Source organism: Odocoileus virginianus, chromosome 21, assembly GCF_023699985.2.
Source record: "Odocoileus virginianus isolate 20LAN1187 ecotype Illinois chromosome 21, Ovbor_1.2, whole genome shotgun sequence".
Lineage (NCBI taxonomy): Eukaryota > Metazoa > Chordata > Mammalia > Artiodactyla > Cervidae > Odocoileus > Odocoileus virginianus.
Window position 1 is genome coordinate 7,684,244 of NC_069694.1, and position 27,630 is coordinate 7,711,873.

At 42.3% G+C, this 27,630-nt stretch overlaps 2 protein-coding genes across 10 annotated transcripts in view; one reads left to right on the top strand and one right to left on the bottom strand.

The window, feature by feature from the left end:
• The window catches only part of WDR19 (WD repeat domain 19), an 87,245-nt gene that overhangs the window by 16,955 nt on the left and 42,660 nt on the right, over positions 1–27,630 (bottom strand). For 8 of the 9 annotated variants that reach the window (XM_070452012.1, XM_070452011.1, XM_070452010.1 and 5 more), the window contains 16 exons: positions 27,103–27,160; positions 24,611–24,751; positions 24,448–24,530; positions 23,793–23,876; positions 22,436–22,582; positions 21,990–22,114; positions 19,913–20,025; positions 18,085–18,153; positions 11,737–11,814; positions 10,101–10,197; positions 9,787–9,911; positions 6,549–6,630; positions 4,790–4,940; positions 3,093–3,216; positions 915–991; positions 464–588 (listed from right to left, as the gene is read on the bottom strand). In XM_070452012.1, coding sequence (XP_070308113.1) covers positions 477–588; positions 915–991; positions 3,093–3,216; positions 4,790–4,940; positions 6,549–6,630; positions 9,787–9,911; positions 10,101–10,197; positions 11,737–11,814; positions 18,085–18,153; positions 19,913–20,025; positions 21,990–22,114; positions 22,436–22,582; positions 23,793–23,876; positions 24,448–24,530; positions 24,611–24,751; positions 27,103–27,160 — 1,666 coding nt within the window. In that variant the 3' untranslated portion in view covers positions 464–476. Of the gene's footprint in view, positions 1–463; positions 589–914; positions 992–3,092; positions 3,217–4,789; positions 4,941–6,548; positions 6,631–9,786; positions 9,912–10,100; positions 10,198–10,738; positions 11,425–11,736; positions 11,815–18,084; positions 18,154–19,912; positions 20,026–21,989; positions 22,115–22,435; positions 22,583–23,792; positions 23,877–24,447; positions 24,531–24,610; positions 24,752–27,102; positions 27,161–27,630 lie in introns of those variants that run through there. The other variant, XM_070452017.1, reaches the window with a different exon arrangement.
• Positions 1,695–2,314, top strand: LOC139030203 (activated RNA polymerase II transcriptional coactivator p15). The gene has a single exon (XM_070452020.1). It carries the CDS (start codon positions 1,759–1,761, stop codon positions 2,140–2,142), a length of 384 nt encoding a protein of 127 aa, XP_070308121.1. The 5' UTR covers positions 1,695–1,758; the 3' UTR covers positions 2,143–2,314.

Sequence of the window (27,630 nt, forward strand, 5' to 3'; positions counted from 1 at the left end):
AGAGACTGCATTTCCCTGCCTCCCTGCAGTGTGTGTGGCCACATGAGTAAGTTCTTCCCAGTGGAGATGGGAAGGGTTATGTGCTGCTTCTATGCAACAAAAATGAAACTTGGAAAGAAAAATGGAATTTTTCAGGTCTCTGGAAACAAAAATTTTTACAATTACCCTCCTGAGTTACGAACTAAAACAACCTCCAGTTCAATAGCTAGCTATAGTTTTAATGAACTGGTTAAAAAGAAACCCATGTGACTTGATAAAATACACTCTGGTCAGAATCCATGATGCTGTGCAGTCAAATAACCTTCGTCACCACGGAGACTGTACAACCTGTGTGTTAGTTTGCTGTTCAAATCTGACAGGTTCCATGACGCACACAAAGGAACCAGTGGCAGAACACGCTGCGAGGCTGTGTCTGCCCTGCGGATCCCGTGCCAGGAGAGGTGAGTGATGATCTGGAACTTACTTGCACACGCCGCTCACTGCTCCACGTCTGTGTGCAGGTACTGGGCACAGTCAGAGGTTTTTTCCAGTTGGTCACAGTTTAATCTTTCTGAGCACATAGGACATGCGCTCTCAGCACTTAGCAGGCTGTGTGGGGAGGGAAAGGCAGAGTAGGTTAAATATGTAACCTTCCTTTACCGTTGGGTTACTGTGATGTGAGAAACAACGGCTCCTTTCTGTGTCTTAGTACATGGTCATCACGCAACTTAAGAATTAGGAACATTCAGTCTTATGCAGTAGTCCCTTTAAGGAAAATGTTCTCAAAAGTCATAGAAGATTCTCCCAAGAAGACAGTTTGAGTCTCTAGATTTTTTAGGAACATGAACAAATAAACAGACCTCAGTAAAAACTGGCGGAATAAAAGGTCTATTTTTTTGATAATAAGTCTGTATAAGTGAAATGATACAACTTACACCTTAAATTCTGAGTACAGAGCAGGGAAGTCACAATGTGGACACACCGTCCAATCATCCTTCAACATGTGTCGACCCTGGAAATAGCACATTGAAGAGTAAAACTCATCTTTATTGTTCAAATTTCCCCTATTATTCAATTACAATACATGGTTACAGTTAAAAGCCAAACCTCTAAATCATGATATAACAACAGTAGGTGGGTAATTGATTAAGAAGAGATGACATCAAAAGGACTAAAGCCAGATTTGATCAAATTTGTGTATAAAAGAATAATCTTCAGTATTGTGACATTACCTAAATTTATTTTCCTTTAAAATAAAGCTTATATTAGTCTAGTGATGAACAAACATTTTAATATTTTCTAATAATAAGTCTTAATATTTATAATAAAACCCACCACTTAAGTGCTACAGCATGCCAGGTATTGAATTAAGGCTTCATATTCATTCTCTGGTCAACCTGCAGTTCATCTCAATAGACGAGATTATTGTGGAGGGCCCTAGTGAGGTAGACAGCAAATCGCACCAGGTTATACAGCCAGCACGTGGCAGAAAGAGGATCTAAGCCCAGGACCGTCTGATCTCCAAGTCTGGGCTCTCCTGCTCCACAGTGCCTCATACTTAGGTTATTGTATGCCTTAAATACAACTTTCAGCTTTGTTGATCATGCAATTATATGCTAAATGCTGCAGGAAATTTGAGAGGTAAGATTATTTCAGAAGCAAAGAAAGTGTTAACTCATCAAGTATTCAAGCAGGCTATAGATTATATATGTGCAAAGAAAGGGAAATGAGAGTCGCTACTGAGCGAGCTGGAGGCAGTTCGGCTACTGGAGCGGAGCAATGCCTAAGTCAAAGGAACTTGTTTCTTCAAGCTCTTCTGGTAGCGATTCTGACAGTGAAGTTGACAAAAAGCTAAAGAGGAAAAAGCAAGTTGCTCCAGAAAAACCTGTAAAGAAGCAAAAAACTGGTGAGACCTCCAGAGCACTGTCATCCTCCAAGCAGAGCAGCAGCAGCAGAGATGATAACATGTTTCAGATTGGGAAAATGAGGTATGTTAGTGTTCGGGACTTTAAAGGGAAAGTCTTAATTGATATTAGAGAATATTGGATGGATCCAGAAGGTGAAATGAAACCAGGAAGAAAAGGTATATCTTTAAATCCTGAACAATGGAGCCAGCTGAAGGAACAGATTTCTGACATTGATGATGCAGTAAGAAAACTGTAAAATCAGAGCCATATAAAACCTGTACTGTTCTAGTTGTTTTAATCTGTCTTTTTACATTGGCTTTTGTTTTCTAAACATTGTTTTCCAAGCTGTTGTATATTTGGATTGCAGAACAATTTGTAAGATGAATACTTTTTTTTAAATGTGCATTATTAAAAATGTTCTGAGTGAAGCTAATTGTCAGTTTTATTAAGGAGGATTGCTTTTGTGTCCACCACCTAGTGTAAAATAAAATCAAGTAATACAATCTTAACTGTTGTGGCCTTCTTTGATCAGAAGAGTTGATACTGTTTAAGGCCAAAAATAACAGTTTATCTACCTTTTAGTTTCAGCTCAGCCTTTCCATTCAAAAGGGTTTGCTTTGCATTGAATTTATAAACTTCTGATTTGTGAAATTCATAGTTGATCTGTTCTAATCAAATGTCTGGACTTGTTTGATTTTTTTTTCCCCAATCTCAGTGATATTTCACTTCCCCCCTTTTTCTTCCCTCTGTTTCCTTCTAAGAACTATCTTGTCATGTTCAATTTTCATTTTGCCTTTGCTCTTTCTCTCGAATATGTTGTGCTAATTTGGAAAGTCTGAAACTGTCAAAATGTTAGTTATCTCAATAAGGTACTTGTAAGTAAAATATATGAGAACTACAATCACTAATTCTACTGTATTAAGTATTAGGAGATATAGTTTGATAAACAACATGGCTTGTTTGAAAACTCCGAGCAAGTAAATGTATGTCATTACCTGTAGTATTCTGTGTAGTTGTTATCTTATTGCTTAGTCTGCAGAAAATAATAACTTAGGTGTCTGGTTTGCATTCACTTATTATACATACTCACCATGGGATGATGTCTATAAAATCAGATATTGTTACATTACACTAGAATTTAATAAAAATTATGAAAGCTTAAAAAAAAAAAAAAGAAAAAGAAAGGGAAATGATAAAGAAACTTACTGTTGCAATGCAATATGGGATGTTATTTTTACACCCAGGACAGAGGAGTTCACACTCTGGGAGAAGAAATTCGCAGAAGGGACATGGGGTTGTGGCCTCTTCTGTCTCGGATGTATCAGGTCTCCTGTGAGGCAGAATCACATGAAATGCAGCTGTTTCTTCATAACCAGGTCCTGAGACTAGAGATACAAGCTAGAGACCATGGGCCCATGCCCCAGCCCAGGAGGAGTAGGAGGAATGAGCCCTGCTCAGACCACAGCATCACATGGGCCACCGCTGGGAGGGGTGCTTAGGAGCCCACGGCACATTGCGTGCAGAAAGCATGGCCGGGTCTGGCTGTATCCTGTCTCCCAGATCGCTGGAGCAGTGAGCCTGCTACTTCCCTTTGTGTACCGAGGTGGCAAAGGCTGCCCAGGGCTGCGCAACACCATTTTCTGTGCTGGCGGCAGTGTTCATCGTGTGCTCCCCAGTATGGCAGCTCGGAGCACATGGAATGTGGGTAGTGTGACATTTTTAAATTTTATTCGCTTTTCAGTGTAAACAGCCACAGGTGCCAGTGGATACCACAGGAGACTCACAGCTACAGGGCACTCACGCGTGGGCGAGATCCAGGGACCCCCCCAAACTGGCACCCAGGCTGGCGTGGCATGAACCTGCGGGTCAGCGCGCTCCAGCACTTTCTCCCCACTTCATTCCCATGCTGGCAGGCGTGCTCGGTCATGACGATTTGGCCTGAAGCTACTCAGGCTTATTGGGCTTTAAAAAAAACGCGAGCAGTCCACGTGGCCCCATCCAGGTGAGCGTCTTCTGCCGCGCGCTCAGCTAACAGTCAGCGGTACTTGGCTTCCCTTTGCTGTTACTGGGGCAGCCATCGCCCTTGGCTGATGTGAGAGTTCTGGGTCAACGGGCAGGTACACCTGAGTTCCCTGGTCAAAATGGGACTAACAGGTACCCCAGATGTCATCACTGAGGACCTGGTAGTACAGAATTACTACACGATTGCAACTAACTTTTCCCTTTGTAAAGATGAGCGCTACTTGCCCCTAGGCTTCCTGTAGAAAGTCAGATCACTATACTGCTTTCTGACGGGGGGATGTGACTTGTGTGCCTTCGGAGCTACACAGGGTTTGGAAATGAACTCTTTTGGCAACAGGCTGTGTCATTAGCAGGTTGCTTACACTAAGTATTCACTCTCTGTCCTTCCGTGGCAGACAAGTGTTCGCTGCCTACCTGACGGCCATCCCGGCCAACAGCGCTTTGTTTTCACTCAGCAATATGCTTCACAGCCAGAGGGGGCCACACAGCGGAGCGCTGGCCAGTGAGAGGTCAGTGCAGTGTCCTTCCTAACTGACAAGGCAAAAACCTGCGCGTCTTTTGATTTCCCTACTTCTTTCTTCCTGCCTTGAACAGGGTACGTGGTGTCAGACAACCACAGTTGTGCAGCTGTGAGGCGGGAACTTTTTTTGTCCTCGGTGACAAGCAGGACACAGAGGTACCAGCCTGGGACTGTAACACCTTGTGTGTGAGTCAAACAAATCCTGACTCATTCAAGTCGTCACTGGGTTTCCTGCTCCTGGTAGCTGACTGCAATCCTGACTGCTATCCCCAGTCTGTGTTCTTGACAGCAAACACATTAGTAGCTGTGTTCTGAAAAATACACTTGTGATCAGATGGTAGGAACAGTTGTCACCACGTACCTGACCATCGCCTCGATCTTCTTTTTGTATTTGGCGTCTATCTTGTTGCGGTACTCGGGCCTCATCAGCATGGCTGCGAAACTGAAGGCTGAGTTCTTCAGGCCGGCCCTGTGGCACTCGATCACAGTGGATGTCAGGATAGGTACAATGTCTGCAATGCAAATGGAGGAGCACTGGCATGATGCCAGGGTCGCATCTCTCTCATCTGCCTTTTCTGGCAAAGAACCGGTGATTGACTGAGGAGGAAAGGGCACGGTGGTGCGATCGGGTGTCTTTCCCTGATGATGCTGTGTTTTGCCTGTAACACGGGGCCCCACACCCCCTTGAGGTAACCTTTGGCATGTTTCCTTTCCTGCCTCGAAGATAAGTTTTGCATTTGACAGGACAGCTGATGAATGAGTGGGGAGATTAACAATTTTATGCACTAACCTGAGTGCACTTGTTTCTTCAAGAAAGATACCTAGAAGCCAAATTACTGGCTCAAAGAGCATAACTTTAAAAATGCACACAGACACGCACACGCACTTGGTGCAAACTGTCAAACTGCTTTCTGGAAAGACAATGTCTGTTCCCACCAGCAATCAGGAGAGTGCCTGTCTAGCATACCCTTTGCCAGCCACACATAGTTATTTGGTCTTTTTCATGTAACGAAAACGAACTCATTTAAAGAAGGGGGTGAACTGTGACCTGTGAGCTAAATCTGGCTGGCTGTTTTTGTATGGTCCATGGGTTTTACATTTTTAAATGGTTGGAAAAAAATCAAAAGAATAATTTGTGACGTGAAAGTTACAGGAAGTTCAGATTTTAGTGTCCAAAAGAATGAAGTTCTGTTGGAACACAGCTGTTCTCATTTATGTATGGTTCACGCCAAAACAAGAGACTGGCCCACGAGGCCCCGAGCCTTGGATATCTGACGCTTTATAGAAAAAGTTAACCCTGTCATAGAATGTGACAAAATCACTGAAAAATGTTATGACGACAGGTCTTAGAATGCTGGGACCTCTTTCAGAGGCAGGGACCTACAGTGGTTGAGAACACAGAGGAAGACGTATCAGCTGACTGTGATCGTGGGCAAGTGCCACCTCACTTCTTTAGCCCAAGTCTGCTTATCTATAGAGTAAACAAAATAGGACACTTGTGTGCAAACTGGAGACTGGTAGCCTGAAAAAGGCCTGCTTGAACCTGGGATTTGGGAACATGGATTTTGGGAGAGTTCCTACCATTTCCACAACAGGGAATGAATGGTTCCCTGTGCCTGGCCTCTGTACAAACAATGGGGTTTATACTGAGCATTCTGGGAGTCAAGGCTGGGTACCTGCTAATCAGGGGGTACCTATGTGGCCAGCCCCCCAAGAGCACCCCTGGGCACTGAGTCACGCGCACCCCAGTAGACATCAATGACGTGTTGCCTGGAGGCGCCGAGTGTGTCCAGCGTGAGCGCGGGGGGACCTGGCGCTGGCCCCTGATGCCCAGACCCTGCCCCTCACCTTTCCCCTTTGCTGGTTCTGCCTCATATCCTCTCCTCATAATAAATCTGAACCTTAGCACGGCTCAGTGTTGAGTTATATGAGTCTTCCTTGTGAATTATCACACCTGGGGGTGGTCTTGGGAATGCCGGTTATAGCTCTTCATGGGGAGGCTGTGAGGATGAAACGACTCACTACGTGTAGAGAACAGGCTGGCAGAGTTAGTGAGGCTGGATCTTAACCATGCTACACTCAGGCAGAAATGGGGACAACCGGCTCCGCTCAGTACTCACGTGATGGAAATTTGCTGATGTTGTTGGCCACCCGGATAAGCATACGTGCCCCTTTCATATGATCTCCATTTTTCACGTGAATCTGAAATAAGTGACACATTAGACTCTTAGAGACTTTTAACACTAATTCAGTATACTCCAATTAAGCAATTAAAAAACAAACACTAATTCACCTCTTATTCTCCCAAATAAACAACTCAGTTGTGATCCCAAACAGGGTGCTCACGAGATCCTTGCAGTCTTCCTTTCATGACATTCACCTGAGGTTTCTCCCTTATTTCTCCTTCCAGCAGCTGCTGCCTGGCCTCGTGGCCTTGCCAGCCTCACCCTGCTCTCCACCCTGCTTTTTACTTGGCTCTAGATCACTCAACATCTTTTACTGGCCTTTATTGGGGAGCTTGAGTACCAATAGCAACTTTACCAACTTGCTGTGAGACCCGAAAGCTGAGTTAGTGAGGCAGCAGGAGAGAGGACAGGCTGTGTCAGGAACGATGGCTGGAGAGCCTGAGCTTAGGTGAGCATGAGCGGGGCGTGTGATGCAGGGAGCTGGTCCTCTTAGGATGATGTGAGGCTGGGGAGGTGGCAGGGCCAGACCACCATGCTGTCCAGGTGAGAGGAGGCGCCCTGAGGGTGGGGAGCGGGGATGGAGAGACACGGACTGACCGAGGGACGGGGAGGTGGAAGTGGCGCTGTCTGGTGAGAAGGTGGCGGGTGAGTACAGAGTAACTCCCAGCTGTGAATCCATCAGGTCTGAACAGATGGATGATGCTGTAATTAACTGAGCATTGCAATGTAATTAATAAATATTAACTGACTCCCTGGGCCTCAGACTGCCCAGCTCAGCCACCCATGTGCAGAGGTCCCAGGCTGTCCTTCAGCTGGAGTCCCTGTCCCAGCCCTGGGAGGAAGCAGGCACCAACGCCAAGTCTCCCATGTGCCCTGAAACATGGATGGCTTTCTCCAGTCCTTTGTGTCAAAGAGGCCTGTGACGCTTTTGTATCAGTTCTTACTTGATAAGGTCTAATAGTTTCCCTTTGCAATGCCAGATGCAGTTAAAAACCTTGAATATATCTGGTGCTGGGATAAAGGAGTGGAATGGAGGGGAAAAGTTACAAGGGTGCTCTTCACTGGGGGGAGGGGGGCGGGGGGCGGGGTAGGATGTCTGGTCCAGGGGAAGTGATGGGCCCACTCAGAGCCAGAGGAAAAGAAGGCTCAGGAGCCATCCCTATGGCTTTTGGTAGAAGAAAGCCCTGGTCCTGGAGGGCTTCTAACAGGAATCCGCATTCTCTGTTCCCATCTTCCACCAGCTTGTTTCTGTCCTCCCCTCCATGCCCAAAGGCTGCATTTGGCTGGACTCTGTGCCTCAGCACATTGGCATGGCCACCCCCGTCTAAGCCAAGAAAGCCCTCCCTCCGCATTCCTAGTCCTTTCTGTACAAGAGCCCTGCTGTGGCTCAAGAGGAAATGCACCCCCGGTGGCTGCACGTTGGAATTCTCAGATTTCCCTTACAAGAGGTACTGCAGACCTGTGGGGTTGTGGCTCAGACGGTAAAGATTCCGCCTGTAATGCGGGAGACTGGGTTGGGAAGATCCCCTGGAGAAGAGAATGGCAACCCACTTTGGTATTCTTGCCCGGAGAATTCCATGGACAGAAGAGCCTGGCGGGCTACGGTCCATGGGGTCGCAGAGTTGGACACGACTGAACGGACTAAGCACAGGACTGTAGACCTGTGGGGCCTAAAATGGTAGCCACTAGTCGCATGTAGCTACATTAAAAAATTAAGATTATATAAAATTTAGTTTATCAGTTGCATTACGTGTAATTCAAGTGCGCCATAGTCAGGCTAATGGATATAGGACACATCTATCACTGTAGAAGTTCTATTAGGCAGTGCTGTTTTAGGTCATAATTAGGATCTAAGTCATTCATAACCTGACTGCCGTGGAAGCTTCCAAACTGAATACGCTCTTGTGGACTGGCCTGAAAACCAACCTAGCATTAAAATGGGAAGATGTACTTTGACATAAATGAAAATTTGGAAAAGTACGTAAGTTGGAGTCTACCCATATTTTTACAAAGATATGTGTGCATATAAAAATGCATATATATATACACATAATTTATGTAAACTGTACATAGAAGTATTTCAGGTTTGCATTTTCTATGTTTTTACTAAAAATCAGTAGTTAAAAATAGACAACTGGACATAAATATATTCCTAATTTTTAAAAAACGGCTGCTGTCTAGTTGCTAAGTTATGTCCAACTCTTTTGTGACCCTATGGACCATAGCCTGCCAGGCTCCTCTGTCCATGGGATTTTCCAGGCAAGAATAGAGAAGTGGTTTGCCACTTCCTTCTCCAGGGTATGTTCCTGACCCAGGGATCAAACCCAAGCCTCCTGCATTGGCAGACGGATTCTTTACCACTGAGGCACCTGGGAGGCACCCCCCAAACGGTGCACACATGTATTTTAGAGGTATGGAGGACATGGCGTACAACAGTGTTAACAACTGCTGTATCTGATGATGGATTCAAAGGGGGGAAATTATTTTTCATTATACTTTTATATATTCTCTAAATTTTCTCAGTATTATTTATACTCAGATGAAAACTAAATAGTATTAAAGCACAGTGGAATTGTATAAAATTCATTACCCTACAATTAATAAACTAGGAAACTCTGGTTAAACAAAAATGTTTTTAGTAAATCTTTTTTTTTTTTTTGGACCAAATAACATATTTTATATTGTCTTCAGTTTGAAGAAGCAGCTAAAAGATATTCTATATGGAGGGACCTGTTTCTCTCTGCTCCCTCGACTGGGTTCAGTGCTACTCTGAGCCTCTGCCTTGATCCCTTTAGGATTTTCCGAATTTTTATTTATTTATTTATTTATTTGGCTATGCAGGTCTTAGTTGTGGGAACTCTTAGTTGCAGCATATGGGATCTAGTTCCCTGACCGGGGAATGAACCCGGGCCCCCCACACTGAGAGTGCAGAGTCCCAGCCACTAGACCACCAGGGAAGTCCCCCTAATTTTTTTTAAAAATGCATTTCTAATTTTACATGGGATGAATATATATATATATTTTTCTCCTGCCTTTTTGTACACAAAAGGCAGCATATTATATAATCATCCTGTATCTTGCGTCTTCAGTTAACAATATAGACATCTGGGAGATGGCTCCAATCCAGTGGAGAGGTGCCCAGCTTATGTCCCACGTCACCCAAAGGCCTCACCCTCACTAGTATGTAACTGTGCAGAATCATGAGGTTGGTGGCCATCTCAGAGGGAATCTTGATCTTCTGAGATTTAAGTTCTGCATACATGCTGAAGAGAACGTCATGTGCATTCCGATAGTTTCCTTGAAAAGAGGTGGTAAAATGACATTACTACAAAGGATGAGATCTGAGGACTTTCTGTGGACCACCATTTAACAGGTGGGTTTTGTCAATCATCTTATTAAGTTAGAATGATTTATTTAATTGCATGTTTCCTGGAGCATGCGTCTACTACTTGTTTGGGGAGTAAACCATGGCTGTTGGGAACCCACCTGCAGACTGCTCTTCCCTGGCGATGATGATGGCGGTCCGGGCGGCTTCTCGGTACTGCTTCAGGGCCATGTACAAGCGGAATAGGTACTTGGCATCCTGACATACAAGCCGTTAGAGAAACATCACATTCTGCATTAGCTGTGGGGGAAAACACCTATAATTCTGCATTTTCATTTAGAATCACATTTACTTTCTAGTTCAGTGAACGTTGTCACTCAGTTGTGCCCGACTCTTTGTGACCCCATGGACTACAGCCCGCCAGACTCCTCTGTCCATGGGATTTTCCAGGCAAAAATCCTGGAGTGGGTTGCCATTCTCTTCTCCAGGGGATCTTCCTGACCCAGGGATCGAACCTGGGTTTCCTGCTGTGCAGCAGATTCTTTACTGACTGAGCTACCAGGGAAGCCCTTCACTTTATAGTAACTGAGCGTTAAAATTGTTTTTTAAAAACCCAATAAAGAGGGCCTTTCCTGGTGGTCCAGTAGTTAAGACTCCATACTTCCACTGTGGGGGGGCATGGGTTCCATTCCTGGTTGGGAACTGAGATCCTGCATGCCGCACAGTGTGGCCAAAAAACCCCCAAAAATAATTTAGCTTGTGTTAAGAGGCCATTTTTTAAAAAAGAGTCAACAAATAATTATTTACCAAGTATTTATTCACAGTTTAATATGTGCCAGGCAGTATTCTAAGTACTTGGGAAATAACAACACTATTAAATGCTCATACCCTCCCTGGGAGGAAGGTGTGATTATGAACTGAAACAAAACACCTCTCCCGAGCCAGGATCTGAACCAGCGTCAGAGTCTGTGCTCCTAGCCCTAGTCCACAGAGTTCCCTCTCGTGTGCTTCAGGGGGAAAAGTGTGCTGAGACAATGTACCAACTTCACAAAATTTCAAAAATTTTTACACCTATAAATTTTTCTGAGCCCATTTTCCACTCCTATTTCAACTCTAAACAATTTCACATACTTGATACTGGTTTGCTGATCATTAGAATAAGTGGATGTAAGGTGAGGTGGTTTGGCAAGTTTAGGGACCTGTGTGCCCTTTGGCAGGTTCTCCGAGCCTCCCTGGGTCTCGGTGTCTATAAAACACAGGAAATGGACTCAGGGATCAGGATGGCCAATCCTCTCCAGGTATGACTTTCAGCACCTTGTATCCAAATCAGTTACAGTTGACCCCCTGAACAACGATGGGGTTCAGGGTGCTGACTGCCACAGAGCTGAAAATTCGCATGTCGTTTATAGTCAGCCTTCTGTATCTGCAGTTCCTCCATATCCATGGACTCAACCGACTTGGGATCATGTAGTACCAGAGTATTTACTGTTGAAAATAATCTATGTGTCAGCGGATACGCAGTTCATACCCATTTCCAAGAGTGAATGCACACAGTATCTAAAATGCAGGATCTGTCTAGATGACCTAAGGCTGCATCCAGAGAGAAAGTCTATACATCTATGATGCAAAAGCAGTAATAGATAAAAACAGTGCAGGCATGTGTGCTAAGTAGCTTCAGTTGTGTCTGACTCTTTTACGACCCCGTGGCTGTAGTCTGCCAGGTGTCAAAACGGGGCAGATAAAAGTAAAAGCACAACTAAGATGCTTAAGAATCCCAGTGGAGAAAACACTCAGTACCTTGGGCACGCCGTCACTCTCGCCCATCAGGTAGTCTATCAGTTGACTGGTTAGCAGTTCATCTTTGGCCTGACCAACCTGTTTAGGAAAAGAAACAGTAAGTTCAGCATCTTAAACCTAGGAAAGGAATGGAGAGGAAGGACAAAAGGTCTTCTGCTGAGGAGACAGAATTCAAAAAGGGTGTAAAAACACCCATAGTCAAGTGCCTGAACCATGATGTAAGCTCAGGGTCTCTGTCTTCATTCATTTGTGGGTCCGTGCTAAGTCGCTTCAGTCGTGGCCGATTCTTTGTGACCCCATGGACTGCAGCCTGCCAGGCTTCTCTGTCCAAGGGATTCTCCAGGCAAGAACACTGGAGTGGGCTGCCGTGCCCTCTTCCAGGGATCTTCCCAACCCAGGGATGGAACCAGTGTCTCTTCAGGTCTACCTACATTGACAGGCAGGTTATCACTAGGACCACCTGGGAAGCCTGTCATTCATTTGTAAAGTTTCCATGAATAAAAATCCATCCTTAGAAGCTCTAGCTTTTCTAAGTTGCTGTATCAAAATACTGCAGGAGTATTTTTACACACAGAGAGATGTACTCCTTGGGTGTCTCAATAAAGACTTTCTTATGATGAGTGATCATGACGTGGAGAGGAAGCCATCCTGAGCACAGGAACTGGGCCATCCACCACCACGCACCCCTGAGTGCCTTGCCTCCAGCAGCTCCCTGAAGACACGCGCTTGCACGTAGTTACTGGTAATCTACAGTAGAAATGAAATATGGCCAGGGGACCCCAGAAGTGGGCGGGCAGCTGGAGGTGTGGGGTGGAGTTCTGGAGATCCAGACCTCAGAGTCCGCTCCACAAAGCTCAGAGTTAAATCACTGCTAGGTGGGGTAGTGTTGATCAAGAAAATTATTTACCAAACTGGAGAATGGAAATATATTCATTTTAGTTAGTAGGAATAATTATTGACAAGATCTGGAGGCTTAAGAGTCTTGCGTCTATTAAAAAAAAAAAAAAAAAAAAAGGTGAGCCAAGAGCCCAAGTGGAGCTCAGCCAAGGAGCAGGAAGGCGCCCTGCCCTCCTGTCACAGCAGGGACGTGGGGAGAGAAGCGGCTGGAAAAGGAAGCTCGCTGGGGACAGAGCGACTCGCGGCCCAGCTCAGGGAAAGGGTAAGGAGGCGTTCAGAAGCTCTCCGCAGCAGACGGAGGCGCGAGCACAGAAGGGGTCCTCAGGGACCCGTCGGGAACCCGTGGTGGGGGTGGCGGCTGCCCGTGGTCTCCCTGCAAGGAAGCTAAGCTCTGGCCAACCTGCCATCTCTGCTCTGCCCACGGCTGCAGGGAAGGATGGAAAGGTAGAGTGCATCAGCTTCAAGGCTTTCCTGCGTGGCTCTGGGTGAATAAACCTGTACGAAGAGAGTTAAAGCCGAGGGCTTTGGAGGCAGGCTGCCTGAGGTCAAAAGGTCACCTCTGAGATCCAGAGCAGGTCACTCTTGGGACCGCAAAGGAGATCAAGATAATACCTAACTCACAGAATTGTTGTAAGGATTAAATATGTTAACACACAAGTAATCAAGTGCCAGGTAGTGTTGCCAGAGAGAGCAAACAACAACAGTGCTGCCTAGTTAAGTCTGAATTTCAGAGAGCTGAGCACATCCCAGACACTAGGATAAATGGACAGGGGAGGCAGGAGAGAGGAGATGTAGCCACTCAGAATGAAATTAAAGGAAGGATGGAGACCGTGCTGAGGCTGCGCCCAGTGAAGGGCCGCAGTGCCAGAGAAGAAGGCTGAGAAGGCCCATCTGAGGGGAACTGGAGAACCAGGAGAGGCAGTGTTCTAAGGGAGTGAGAACGTTCAAGAAAGATGCTGTAAAACATGCTACCATAACACGGAGTAGGGTGCAGGCTGAGAGGAGACGTCTCTGTTTAGCAAGAAAGAGATCAGTGGTGGCCCTTCAGAGAAGGTCATGATTGGTGAAGGCAAAACCTGACTGCAAAGAGGTAAGCAGGCCCCCAACAAGGCTAACGGGCGCTGTTCAGTCCCATCTTCCCCATCTGTACTGTGGGTTCATGCTGGTGATGACTCCCAGCCTGGGGTCCATCACAGCCCCCCTCCATCAACACAAACACCAAGAAGGTATTTCAGAACTCTGAGGGGTGGAGGGTGTGGGTGGGTGAACTATGAACATTTCAAAGATATTCTCAAAGGATTAAGGGCTGTGCCTTCTGGTTGAGAATCAGCAGATACAAACACACAGGCTGTGAGAGAATGCATGTCATGAGTAAAGGTAATTCTTTTTTCAGGGGAGAGTTCTCAGGTGGAAAGGAGAAGAGGGATGGGAAGGAGACTAACATCAGCTACACAGTACTTTCAGAACTGGGACCAATATGTGCTCATTCCTGTGAATATTTATTGAGTGTTAACAATGTGCTAAGGACTCTACAAAGAGACAGGCCTTTGGCCTAGAGGGACTATTCATTTGAAGGGGGTTAACTGTAGCAGTAAGTGAGGTTCAAAGTAGTCACAGGATTCTAAGGAGGCTTAATTTACATCCAGAGGACAGTTCAGGAAAACTTTTGCAGGAAGTGGCACGTGAAGTGGGTCCTGCCTGTCGGGTGGGGGGCAAGGTTGCAGGGAGGAGTGTGTCCCAGGTGTGGGTAACAGCAGGAGCAGGAACAAAGGGGTGGGAGCCCTCAGCCACTCGGGTGAGAGGCCAGCTGGGCTGGAGCACAGAGCACTGGCCTGGAGGACTGTGATCAGGCAGTCGGTTGGAAAGAAGACTTGGGTTTTGGTCTCAGCTCCATTCCTCTGTCTTTAGGTTGGTTTTATCCTCTTCTGGGACCTTGGTTTCCTTGTTAGTAAATGGAGATTAGGTTGGACCATCTCCAGGGATATCTAAGATTCTTTTTGGAGTCTGCAAGCCAGGAAGAGAGCCCTCACCAGGAATCAAATTAGCAGGGCCCTTGATCTTAGGCTTCTCAGCCTCCAGGACTGAGTGAGAGAGAAATGTCTGTTGCTTAAGCCACTTGGTCTGTGGTGTTTTGTTACGGCAGCCGGAACTAAGGCCTGGGTCTGCCAATGTGATGGCACAACAAGTACATGGCATTGGGACTTCCCTGTTGGTCCAGGAGCTAAGAATCCAGGCTCTCAATGCAGGGGGCCCAGGCTGGATTCCTGGTGAGGGAACTACATCCCACACGCCACAACGAAGTTTGCGTGCCACAGCTAGGACCTGGTGTACCCACATACATAAATAGATACTTCTTTACAAAAAGAAGTCCATGGCATCATCTATGAAGTAGAGTTTCCAAAAAAAAAAAATCAAACCTATATCTAATGAAATACCTAGATTAAATACCTAGTTAGCTGGAGGTGCAGGAGGTAGAGAAACAAATTCTACTACAAGGATGCAGTCAGCTAAATCTAAATGTCAGGAATATTCCTTAGCACAAATAACCCATTTTCTTAATAAATAAGTGATAAGGGGGTAGAGAGAGAGGGAAGGGGGGAAAAAGCAGAAGGGAGAAGGAGGAAGAGGAGGAGAAAGAAAAGAGAAAAGGAGTCAGAAGGAGGGAGAAAGGGAGATGGGGGAAGAACAATCTTTTGACAGAAGAGATTTAAGTCCCATGTGAACTAAGTGCAATGCAAGGACCTTGTTTGGATATGATGTGAAATAACCAACTGAAAGGCACTCAGGCAACATTGGGGAAATTTGAACTCTAACTAGATGTTTGATAATATCAAGAAATTATTGTTGGAGAAACTGGAACGCTAATACACTGTTGCTGGGATGTAAAATGGCGCAGCTGCTTTGGGAAATAGTTGGCAGTTCCTCAAAGTGTTAAACGTACACTTAATGTATGGCCTAGCAATTCTATTACTAGGTATATTCCCAAGAGAAACGAGAACATGCGTCCACATAAAATCTTGTACACAAATGGTCACAGCAGCATTATTCCTAATAGCCTCGGAGAGGAAGCAACCCAAACGTGTAACCACTGGTGAATAAAGACAAGGTATACAGCATTCAGAGAGACATTGTTCTGCCCTTAAGAGGAATAATATATCAATATATGTTACAACAATGCATCTATCTGATGAAAAGATTAGTATCCAAAATATATAATACAATCATACAAACCAGTGAGAATGAGATGATACCATTAAAAATTAGAAAAAAAGATCTGAATAGAACTTTTTAAGATAAGACATTCAAATAGCCAACAAACCTGAAAAAATGCTCAATATGATTATTCTTTAGAAAAATGAAATTAAGACCATAATGAGATACCACTACTTATCTATCTGCATAGTAACAATGAAACAGATCAGTGCTGGTGAAGATGAGGAGCAACTACATTCTTTTGCATCGTTGTAGAGTGAAACTGGTACAACTAGCGTGAAAAAATGTTGGGCAGTACCTACTATTGCTGGCTGTAGCCGTGAAATTAAAAGACACTTGCTCCTTGTAAGAAAGGCTGTGACAAACCTAGACAGTGTATTAAAAAGCAGAGACATCACTTTGGTGACAAAGGTCTGTACAGTCAAAGCTGTGGTTTTTCCATCAGTCATGCACAGCTGTGAGAGTGGGACTATAAAGAAGGCTGAGGGCCAAAGAATCTGAACTGTGGTGTTGGAAAAGACTCTTGTAAGTCCCTTGGATAGCAAGGAGATCCAACCAGACCATCCTAAAGGAAATCAGCCCTGAGTGGTCATTGTAAGGCCTAATGCTGAAGCTCCAATATTCTGGCCACCTGATATGAAGAGCTGTCTTACTGGAGAAGACCCTGATTCTGGGAAAGACTGAGGGCAGGAGAAGGGGGACAGAGAGGATGAGATGGTTGGATGGCATCACTGACTCAATGGACATAAGTTTGAGCAAACTCCAGGACATAGTGAAAGACAGGGAAGCCTGGTGTGCTGCAGTCCATGGGGTCACAAAGAGTCAGTCACAACAACTGAACTACAACTATTGCTGAAGATATATATATATATATATATATATATATATGTATTCTGTAAGCTAATAATTCTACTCCTGGATACATACCCAATAAAACTGAGTGCTTATATCCACACAAGGATATGAACAGCATTATGGCAACTTAATTCATAATATGCCCAAACTGAGACAACCTAAATGTCCATTAATAGAACAGTGGGTAAAGAAACTGTGATAGTTACAGGGTGGACTACTGCTCAGCAAGGAGTAGGAATGAACCTTTGATGTGTGTGATAACACAGCTGCCTTTGTAGACTTACTATTGACTAAAAGAAACTGGATACAAAAGAAAACATATGGGCTTCTCCGATGGCTCAGCAGTAAAGAATCTGCCTGCCAAAGCAGGAGACACGGGTTTGATCTCCAGTCTGGAGAGATCCCGTATGCAGCGAGCAACTAAGGCCGTGAGCCGCAGCTACTGAGCCTGTGCCCTCCTAGAGCCCAGGAGCCGTGACTGCTGAAGCCCGCGTGCCCCAGAGACTATGCTGTGCGACAAAGGCAGCCACTGCGATGAGAAGCCCGCGGACCACAGCTACGGGGCAGCTCCCACTCATTACAACCAGCAAAAGGCCCACGCAGTGCTGAAGACACGGAGCAGCCAAAAAAAAAAAAAGACTGTATGCATGATTTTATTTGCATGAGATTCATACACATGTAAAACTAATCTATAAGAACGGAAGTCTGACCGTTGTTGGGAGGCAAGGATGTCCCAGCTGGCTCAGACGGTAAAGAATCTGCCTGCAATGTGGGAGACTCAGGTTCCATCCCTGGGTCTGGAAGATCCCCTGGAGAAGGGCATGGCAACCCACTCCAGTGTTCTTGCCTGGAGAATCCCATGGACAAGAGGAGTCTGGCAGGCTGCAGTCCATGGGGTCGCAAAGAGTCGGACATGACTGATCGACTAACACTTCTTTTCTCTCTTGTTGGGGAGTGCTGACTGGGAGGCAGCGCGAGTGGGCCTTCCGGGGAGCTTGAGCTAGGTGGGGCCACACAGGGGCACATATCTGAAAAAACTGACTGAATTGTATATTTAAGGTCTGCGCATTTTACTGGATGCAAACTACATCTAAAAGAAAATCTGAATGTTTTTATCTTTCAGAGATCATTTTTGTATTCACAAATGAAATGGTATTTGTGATTTTTGTGATATTTGTGATTTGCTTTAAAATAATACAGGGAAAGAGGGTGGGGGTAGGAATAAAATATGATGGGCCATGTGTTAGCTGTTGAAATGAGATGATGGGTACCTGGGAGTTTGTTATACTGTTAGGCCTACATTTGTAAATGTTTGGAAATTTCTTTAAAAAGTTTTTAAAAAGTTAGCATTCTTGAAAATTTCATTACAGGGTTTATACTTACAGTTTCAATGGCCATTTCTATTGCTGCATTATCTTCTGAACTTGGACACTTCAGGAAGTGTTTAAGTGCCTGAAAGGAGAGTTGTATAACAATTAAAAAATTTCAGACTGCTTTCACAATGGGAAACACAAAGCTTTCACACACACATAGTAATTGCAGTTTGTGAAGGTATCTCCATCTCAACCAGGAGCTTGCACCATGCTGGGTCATATAACACATACTTAAAAGGCTGAGTGTAGTTTAAAAAGTAGAAGGATCCAGTCTGAAGAATCTAGTTCTGATTTTGCATGAAGTAAGAATGAAAAATGTGCCCTCTTTAGATAGGAAGATGCAATTAATTTTCATTGATTCATTCAACAAATCATTTACTGACAACCTGCTGCTCTGAATATAAGGCTGTGCTCGATGCTAAGGAAGATACCAGTTAAGGGTATTCTGCAGCTTGTCTTTTTGTATCATGTACAGTCTAACTGGGGTGGTCCATGTGATGTGATGGTAATACAAAGAGCCAATTTTTTAAAAAAGTTTTGTGGTTTTTTTTTTATGTGGACCATTTTTAAAGTCTTCACTGAATTTGTTACAACACTCTTTCTGTTTCTCTTTTTTTCCTCCATGTTTTGGTTTTTGGCCACAAGGTATGTGGGATCTTAGCTCCTTGATCAGGGATCCAACTCACACCCCCTGCAATGGAAGGTGAAGTCTTAACCACTGGATCACCAGGGAAATCCCCAAAACCAATTATTTTAAAACCACGGTTGTCTAATTCCTAAACACCATACCACAACTATGACAACATTTATGGCTATAAAGGTTTCAGAGACAAATGGGCAGTATTTTCTTTCCGATTTATTTATACACAGTATGTCCTTGTTGGTTATCTATTTTTAAATAGAGCAGTGTGTGCAAGTTAGTACTAAATTGACAAATGAGCAGTATTGCCAGTTGGTTTTATAGCTGGTATGAGGTAGAAACGATGTTCTTGAAGGTATTAGAGGAAAAGGACTTGAAGATGAACAGGTCTGTGGTAGGTGGGGAAGAGGGCAGAGAGGAGCCCAGTGGAGAACAAGGATGGGAAAGGCTAGTGGGAGAGTAGGACTCTTCACTGGAAAAAGCTAGATGCCACTCTGCGAGGTTCAGGCTGGTTGATCAATGGCGGAAAATCCAGCGAAGGAACTTAGACTCAAGGACTAAAGGGCCAGAACAGCAACTTGGTGGCCTGAAGGCCAAGTTCACACACAGACGTGTTTCTTTGGTCAGAGAGATGTTATACAAATCTCTGGGCCTGTATTTTAACACTGACCCAGACTTATGTTTATGAAAAATCCTATGACCTGAAACTAGTAGGCCCAAACGCCTAAATGGCAACACATTTCTGAGGGTGAGTAGCAGCCACTTCCGTCCTACGAGGCGCCGTCCAGCAGGCCTTGCCCTTCACCGACTGAATGCCAGCCCTGCTCCACAGCTTCGGTTGCATACGTCCCTCTGCTTTAGGGGTTCCTTGGCAGTCAAAGTCAGTACCGTTTGGGGAACAAAATGAAGAGTGATTTACAGAGAGAGAAGGTACAAACAAGGAAAACAGGAGACGATCTAAAGTGAGGTGATCCGGGTCTGGATTATGTGGATGGTGGTAAGAACAAAAAAGAGAGCGCTGTGAGGGAGGTTATGAAGGCAGCTGTGAAAGAGGTGACTGGGTGTGGGAGAGAGGGGAAGGTTTCCAGGTTGACTTTCAGGTTTCAAATCTGGGTGTCTGGGAGCATAATATATTTTAACACATTTCTCCTAATCATTCCTGTGGAGTCCAAAGTATGTTTTCTTGGCAAACACTCACTCGTGAATACTGGCCACACAGCAAGAAGAATTTTCCAGCCTGAAAATGTCTTTTCTCTCCTTCAAAATATAAGGCTATGCTTTGATAGTCCTCATTAGTGGTGTCTTCAGAACCTACAACAGAAATCAGAAATTCATTGAGTAAAATATCTGAGCATAACCTGTTTACTTCTTATTGCTAATTCAAAAACAAGATCTAAAAACAGGTGATCTAAAAAGAGGCAATTAAAATCCTTTAACGGCAAATATTATTATCAGTGTCTTTTTCATCACAAAACATATTCACCGGAATAACCTCACAGATCCACCTCAACTGTTCCACCTTATTTTCTCTCTAAACAGCAATCAGGAGAGGAAGCTATGAGGTTTCGTGAGAAGCTAGGTTATGGTTTGACAGTACCCTTAGGTTACCTTTCTTTAAAAGTTTCAATCTCATTTCCTAAAATAACAGGAACAATCTAGGATTTCCCTAGGGTTTCAAAACAATTGGCAGCCAAGTTAACCATAATGCACATGCAATCCATCTCCTTTCTCAGCTTCTCCAATGCCTGGTTTAAACGATAGTCTGTGTGTACTTGTCAGACAGGGAAGATGATACTCAAGTGGATAATAGATGCTATTAAAGATAATTACTGTTTTTTCTTTTTTACTGTTGTTCTCTTTGTTTGAGGTTTAAACACATTAAGCACAGAAGACCCCAAAGCTGCTGGAGTTCCGATTCATTGTTTATATTCATTTCACACTTACTCACGGGAGTTGAAGGCTCAACAGGGCACAGAGTATGAACAGCCCTGTATCTCCAGACCAAGGCGGATTTAGAGTTTATAAAAGAAGAGGGTAAAGAAAGATAAAGCAAAGCGTGTGTTATGTTTGGGGATTGGAGAGCCTGTGTATTTGTGTGTGTGTATCGGATAAGCCACATCCTCATGAAATTAGAAAAACTTAAATGCTTTAGTGCAATGATGACTTGCAATGTTAGGACAGAAATGTCATCGACCATGTTAAATATTAATAATTATAATGTGACTTTTATCTGTACTTTCTTTTTTTAACTCTTTGTATTTCCAATTATCTGAATGACTTCCGAAGATATTACAAGATGCTTTTACCTATTATTTCCCTTGAAGACTGAAACAAAAATTTTCTTATGAATCCCACAATCATTTCTGATGGTCATTTTTTGAATTTTATTTATTTTCTTTTTTCATTTTTTGAATTTTAAAACATGAAATAACCGAAAAGGACAAATATTATAATTCCACTTATATAAGGTACCATGAATCATCAAATTCAGAGAGACTGAGAGTAGAACAGTGTTAGCAGGCTGGGAGGTGGGGGGGAACGGGAGCCATTATTTAATGGGTAGAGTTTAGGATGGTGAACAAGTTCTGGAGACAGATGTGGTGACAGTTGTACAACAATGTGAATGTACTTCACGCAACCAAACTGTGCACTTAAAAATTATTAAAATGGTAAATTTATGTTTTGTATATTTTACCACAATAAAAAAAGAGAAAAATCACACCACAAATAAGGTTATATATGGCCCATGAAGCAAAAAATCTGGAAGTTATTTCAGTAAGGTCTAAGAATAATTACAAACAGGGGAAGAAAATCTATAAGCTGGTATTCTCAGAATATAAAATTTTCTTTTGGACTTTCAGAATCTTTAAAAACCACATCCTATGTTCTTAATTTACAACTCAATTTTTAGATTTTATGAACACAATTACTTTTTCAAAAGTCATTCTGCATTTCCTATTACTTTCGTCTTGGAACCTTCCTTTACCACTGGCTGATAGGTAGGAGAATCAGAGAAACCTGGCCTCCTGTGGAAGTCACCTAAACACCTTACTTTTTCAAAGTGGTCTTACGATTCCATCTCACCTTGAAGGTGACAGGAGGGGTCTTGAAACCTAACGAGTAACATATAGTTGTATGTGTGTCTGTGTACAAATGGAATGGTGTGTGCGCCTGTGTACAAATGGTGTGTGTGCATATGCTTATGGACGTAGCCAATCTGATTATTAGACCAGATAAAATCTTTAAGAGAAACCGGGGAAAACAATGATATTTACCAATAATGTCTGCGTAGATTTCCATTTTGTTGTGTTGCTGAGCCAGGGTGAAAGCTTCATTATTACATTTGGACATGACAAGAAACTGGATGGCCGACCCGTAGTCACTGAGCTGCAGAAAAAACCTAAAGCAGAGAGCATTGTAATTAGCTTGACTCATTTAAAAGAAGTCTGTCATTCACAAAGTAAAATCTTTTTCAAGCCAGAGAAACCATTCCAAAGTAAAAACATATTGGGTAAACTGCAGTTCTGTACCATATGTTTATATTTGGTAAACATACTCTTTTATGTTGACCATAACAAACAGCCTTTGAATTTAAACACCTAGATATAATTTTGAAAAGAAAGAATAAATATTCCATTTGAAATGATTTATTTGACAAGGGGTATGGGGGCTCTCTTTAAAGGCTAGTTTTTGGAAGTCCACAGGTAACGCGTTACATCACCTGGCTACCATCTTGGCTCCATCCAGGGACTGGGTCTCTCTGACAATACTGACAGCCTTTTCTGGGTTGTTGAGGTGGTCCAGGTAGATGCGGATCGCACTGTTCCACTGCTTTGCATTCTCATAAGCCACAACAGCTTCTTTGTATCTACAAGAGATGCTTAGTTCAAACTTTCTCAACCCTGTCATATTTGGGAGAAAAATGTTTGGGATTTTTTTTTTAATTGATGGTGGTTGCTCTTTTCTTGTTCTTTGTTTTTTTATCAGAAAGAATACCATGAACCATTTCACTAAAATATGCTGTTTTTAGAGGTTTGATAAACTAACAGTAAAATACCAATAATGAACAATGTTTTCTCATCTGAATCATATATATACAATTTTTTAGATTTTATTGTTTTGTTAAAGTGGAAAGATTATAACAGTAATAAAGGCTTATTTTAGCGAACCGAAATCAGGAATTTTTCACAATTATAGATACAACTTAACAGTAATCTATAAAATCATTGTGTATTGACCTCTAGATGGAGCTCAAGACTTCTGTTTAGTCTCCATGAGCTCTCCAGCTCTTTCCATTTTAACAAGACATTTAGTGTGTATCTCTTTCTTAAGGTTACTTTTCTAAAAGTAGAAGGAAGTAACCTTTAAAAATCTCTTAATACATATTGCTAAATAATCTTCTAAAGACTTTAAAAATTGACAGTCCCATTAGTCATGCATAACAAGTGCTTTTTGACAATATGGTTATTGGTTTAAAATAAATCTTTTCCCAATGTAAGTTAAAATGATATGCTGTTGCTTTAATTTAATTACCATTAGTGAGATGGAACATTTTCATATTTGTATAAAATATAATTTCATAACTGTATTTACTCCTCTGGCATTCCTTCTTGTCTTAGCCCATTTCCTCCCAGTGCATTTGAGTTTCTTATATTAAGTTTCAGAAAATCTTTGTCTATTTAAGGTACCAACAATCCATTGTTATACTGTAATACTGTTTTTCCGCTTAAACAGAGCAGCCATGAAATTCATGTTTCTTCACTTTTCTTTGCGTCTGTAAGTTATCCTCCTTAATAAAGTGACTATTGCCTAATTTCATTTTCATGCCATAATTATATCAAAATTTCAACTTCTAGTATTTAACCTTCAAGTAAAAATGAGATTGTAGTCCACATACAAATACATAAAGGACTGGATGAACTATATAAAGTATGGGGAAAACTTGATAGCCTGGCACTTAAGCCAGGTGAGGGTAAAGATGTTTTCTGTTTTTGCCTTTCTTAGAAGGTTGCAGATATCAACAATTACTTTATGAAACATCCTTTTAGATTTGTGTAAAATTGAGACATTGTACAAACCTTCCATCTGCTTCTTTAGCTTTGGCATACTGCAAGTGAATCTTTGGAGAAGAAACATGAGGCAGAAGCTCACCAACTTTTGCCCTGGAAACAGGAGGTTTAGGAGAATAATGTCAGCGCTACATTTGCTCCAAAAGTAGCTTCCTACAATCGGATATTAATTTTTAGGATTCAAGGAACAGTTATTGTGATCTTAAAAAAATCTTGGCCCCTACAGTTAAAAGATCTAATCGCTTTTTCTCGGGACCCCAACCCCGCCAGCCCATCCTCTGTGGGAAAATGAAGGCGAGTTCATTGACTCTGTGTGGATAACAGGGCTTTTTTATTCTAGCAATTTACCTGGTCAGGTTATTTCCCCATATTAAACCAAGAAAATGTGCTGTTCTTTGGGAAAAGAACTATTAAGATGAACTAATCTATAAAGAAAAACAGGCGATGGAGGGAAGGCCCAGACAGAGGCAACAGCTTCACAGCTGGGAGAAGCAGCAAGAAACCCAGAGGGGAGGGCATCTGCACACCCTCGTCCACCTGCACACCCTCGTCCACCTGCACACCCTCGTCCACCTGCACACCCTCGTCCACCTGCACACCCTCGTTCATCTGCACACACTCGTTTCCACACCTGCCCAGAACACATCTTACAGCAGGTTCTTACCAGTTCTTACAGCGGATGTAAACAGAGGCTGCTTTGTCGTAGTAGAGACCTTTCTCATACAGTTGAGCTGCTTCTGAAAATTGCTAAAATAGTATGAGATTATCAACATACTAGTTTTATTGTGTATGAGACCTCATAAATATTTATTCACAGGACACTCTACCTTCATATTTTCCAGGATGGCTCCGCAGTCTCTTTTAAGGACCCTGCTGGGGTGCTTGAGGGCTTGGTTAACCCCTCGGCGGATGTCTCCCATTCTTATGGACATCTGGGCCACGCCAGCCAGGCACACCTCATCGTGTTCCTGAAATTAGAAGGCAGATAACTAACAAATCAAACCCTAACTTAAAATGATGCATTTTATTTCTTAAAAGCTTTTTATTTTGTACTGGGATATAGCCGATTAATAACGCTGTGATACTTTCAGGAGAACAACAAAGAGACTCAGCCATACATGTATGTGTATCCGTTCTCCCCCAAACTCCCCTCCCATCCAGGCTGCCCCATAACACAGAGTTCCACAAGCTCTACAGGAGATTCTTGCCGGTTATCCATTTTAAGTATAGCAGTGTGCACATGTCTGTCCCCAACTCCCTAACCACCCCGTTCCCCCAGTCTTTCCCCTGGCAACCGCAAGTGCATCCTCTGTGAGTCTCTTTTTGTCTTCTAAGTAAGTTCATTTGTAAAAATGATGTATTTCAGCCAAACAATTAAAATCTAAAATGAGCCTAAAGGTTATGGTTTACTTTTTTTTTTTTTAATGGTTTACTTTCAATAGTCTTTGCTGGCACATCTCAAGACTCTGAAATAATACTGAATTTTTTTTTTAAATCATCTGTTACAAAGTCACATTCTTTTCTTTAGAAGTCTAGATCTTTTCTGCTCAAGGTCAAATTTTTACTGCACCTTTGTCATAATACCTTGCATATTTTTGTATGTCTTCTTGGTATAAAATTTTGTGTGAGAGGAAATATACTGGATACATAGCTATGCTATGAATAAAATTAAGAGAAAAAACATTTATCAAATTAAAGATTTCCCTACTAGGCATGATGAAACATAAAACCTTTACTTATTTGTGACAGAGGATCTGAGTTTTATATTTTATTTAATTTTAAATAACTTAAATGGCCCCATGTAGCTAGTGGTGACTGTATTTAATAACAGTTAAGAATGAACTAAAACAGATGCAGCCAAACAAATTGTCAAAACTCCAAGAGATAAATGAGCAAAGGATATAATTAGGCAATTCATATTAATTTAAAAAACATACAATTCAAATAAAATAAATAAAATAAAATAAAAAACATACAATTGGCCAATAAATAAATAAAACACACTTGGCTTCACTAATAATCAAACACACAAAAAATAAAATTAAATACCCTTTTTTTTAAATGCTGATCAAATTGGTAGAGATTGGTAGTGTAGAGAATGTGGGGGAAATGAGCACTTTCATAGACAGCTGGATGAACCACCACAAGTTCTTTTGGAGAGCACTCGAGCAGTTTAAAGAACTGAAAGCGCACATTTTACGACATAGAAACCCCGCTTGTAAGAATATAACCTGCAGAAATACTATCTCAAGTCGCTAAGATGCATATATTAATACCAGGCAGAATATTCACCACGGTGTATCTGACAGAAACAAAATCCCAAATAACTATAGCTATTTGAATTCAACAGGGAGTGGATGAAAAAAACCATGATACACACAAACAATGAAAGTTTAGAAGCTCTTAAAAAATTAAAACGTTCATATGTATTGACTTGGAAAGACCATAAGGCAAAATGCTGTTTTTCTTTCACAGAACGGATTCTCAGTTGATCTTCGCTGAGAGAATGGAAGTGAATGATTTCATTTTTAGTAAAAATCCCTATTGTATACACATCTATATGCTTAAAAGAGATTCTGGATGGAAATGTATAAGATCATGACCAGCAGTCACCATTAAGGAGTGTGTTTGGAGGAGAGAATGTTGAACCCTCACTTTGTAAGGTTAACAGACTTTGGTGATTTTTCAAATTGACTATAATGACATTGTTATCACTTTTGTAATAAAAGGCTAGATATAAAACATAAAATAAAAAGATTTTCAATCTTGACATCACCTAACAAAAATATAAATTTTTATTGCAAAATTTAGCTTCTTGAGTTAAATTCTGGGATGGTCTGGGACAAGAGAATGAATGGACTGGAATGGTGGGTAAAGTATATGCTTACCAGGTTAATCATAAAAGATAGAGCATGAGGAATAAAATGGCAGGAAAACCTTTATGGACTGGGAATTCACTTTCAAAGCAGTTACTCAAACATTTAAGAGTGAAACGAAAAGCCTTATGAAAATCATAGCTAGCCTGTAAGTGGAAAGGGATACAAATTTTACTCCCAACCTCAATAAAAAGCTCATATTTAGGGTGCAATGGAAAACAAAGCTTTTTCAGACAGATAAAAATATTGTCAATGTCAGTTTTTAAGAGTTCAAAATGTTTTAAAATGTTTTAACTATGTCCTTGCAAAGTTGTTAATAAACTGAAAAAAAAAAGGCTCACCTGCTTCATACTAAATAAATACAATGCAAATAAGATTATTTCTTACAAGAAGCTAACAAACTCGAAGATAACTATGCATATCTTATCTTTATTCAAGGTTACCTTATTATCACCTGTTATTCCTTTCTCATAATGAGTCAAAGCATTTACATAATCACCTCTGAAAAAAAAAAGAGTGAATTTTAATACACAGTTAAGTATCTTGTTTACATATACAAGATTTAAAAGATAATCTGTCACTGAGTTGCTTAAGCACATGAAAGATGTGATACACAATGTTTATGCATACATTCTTTGAAGTGCAGGCCATTATTCTGCTACTTTAAAAATAAGTATTAAGCTAGATTATACTAAGAGTGTAAGGTACTAACTTTGTAGTATGCTAGGCATTTTGGGGAGTTACATTAAAATTTTTGGGTCACTTTTGTTTAATTATCTCCTTTGGGGTTCTAAGGGACTTCCCTAGTTACTCAGTTGGTGAAGAATCTGCCTGCAATGCAGGAGACCTGGGTTTGATCCCTGGGTAGGGAAGATCCCCTGCAGAAGGGAACAGCCTTCTTGCCTGGAGAATTTCAGAGACAGAGGACGTAGTGGGCTACAGTCCATGGGATCGCAAAGAGTTGGACAAAA

Bases quoted from the DNA above. Each gene is read 5' to 3' on its own strand.
- LOC139030203 (XM_070452020.1), top strand. From the start codon at position 1,759: ATGCCTAAGTCAAAGGAACTTGTTTCTTCAAGCTCTTCTGGTAGCGAT.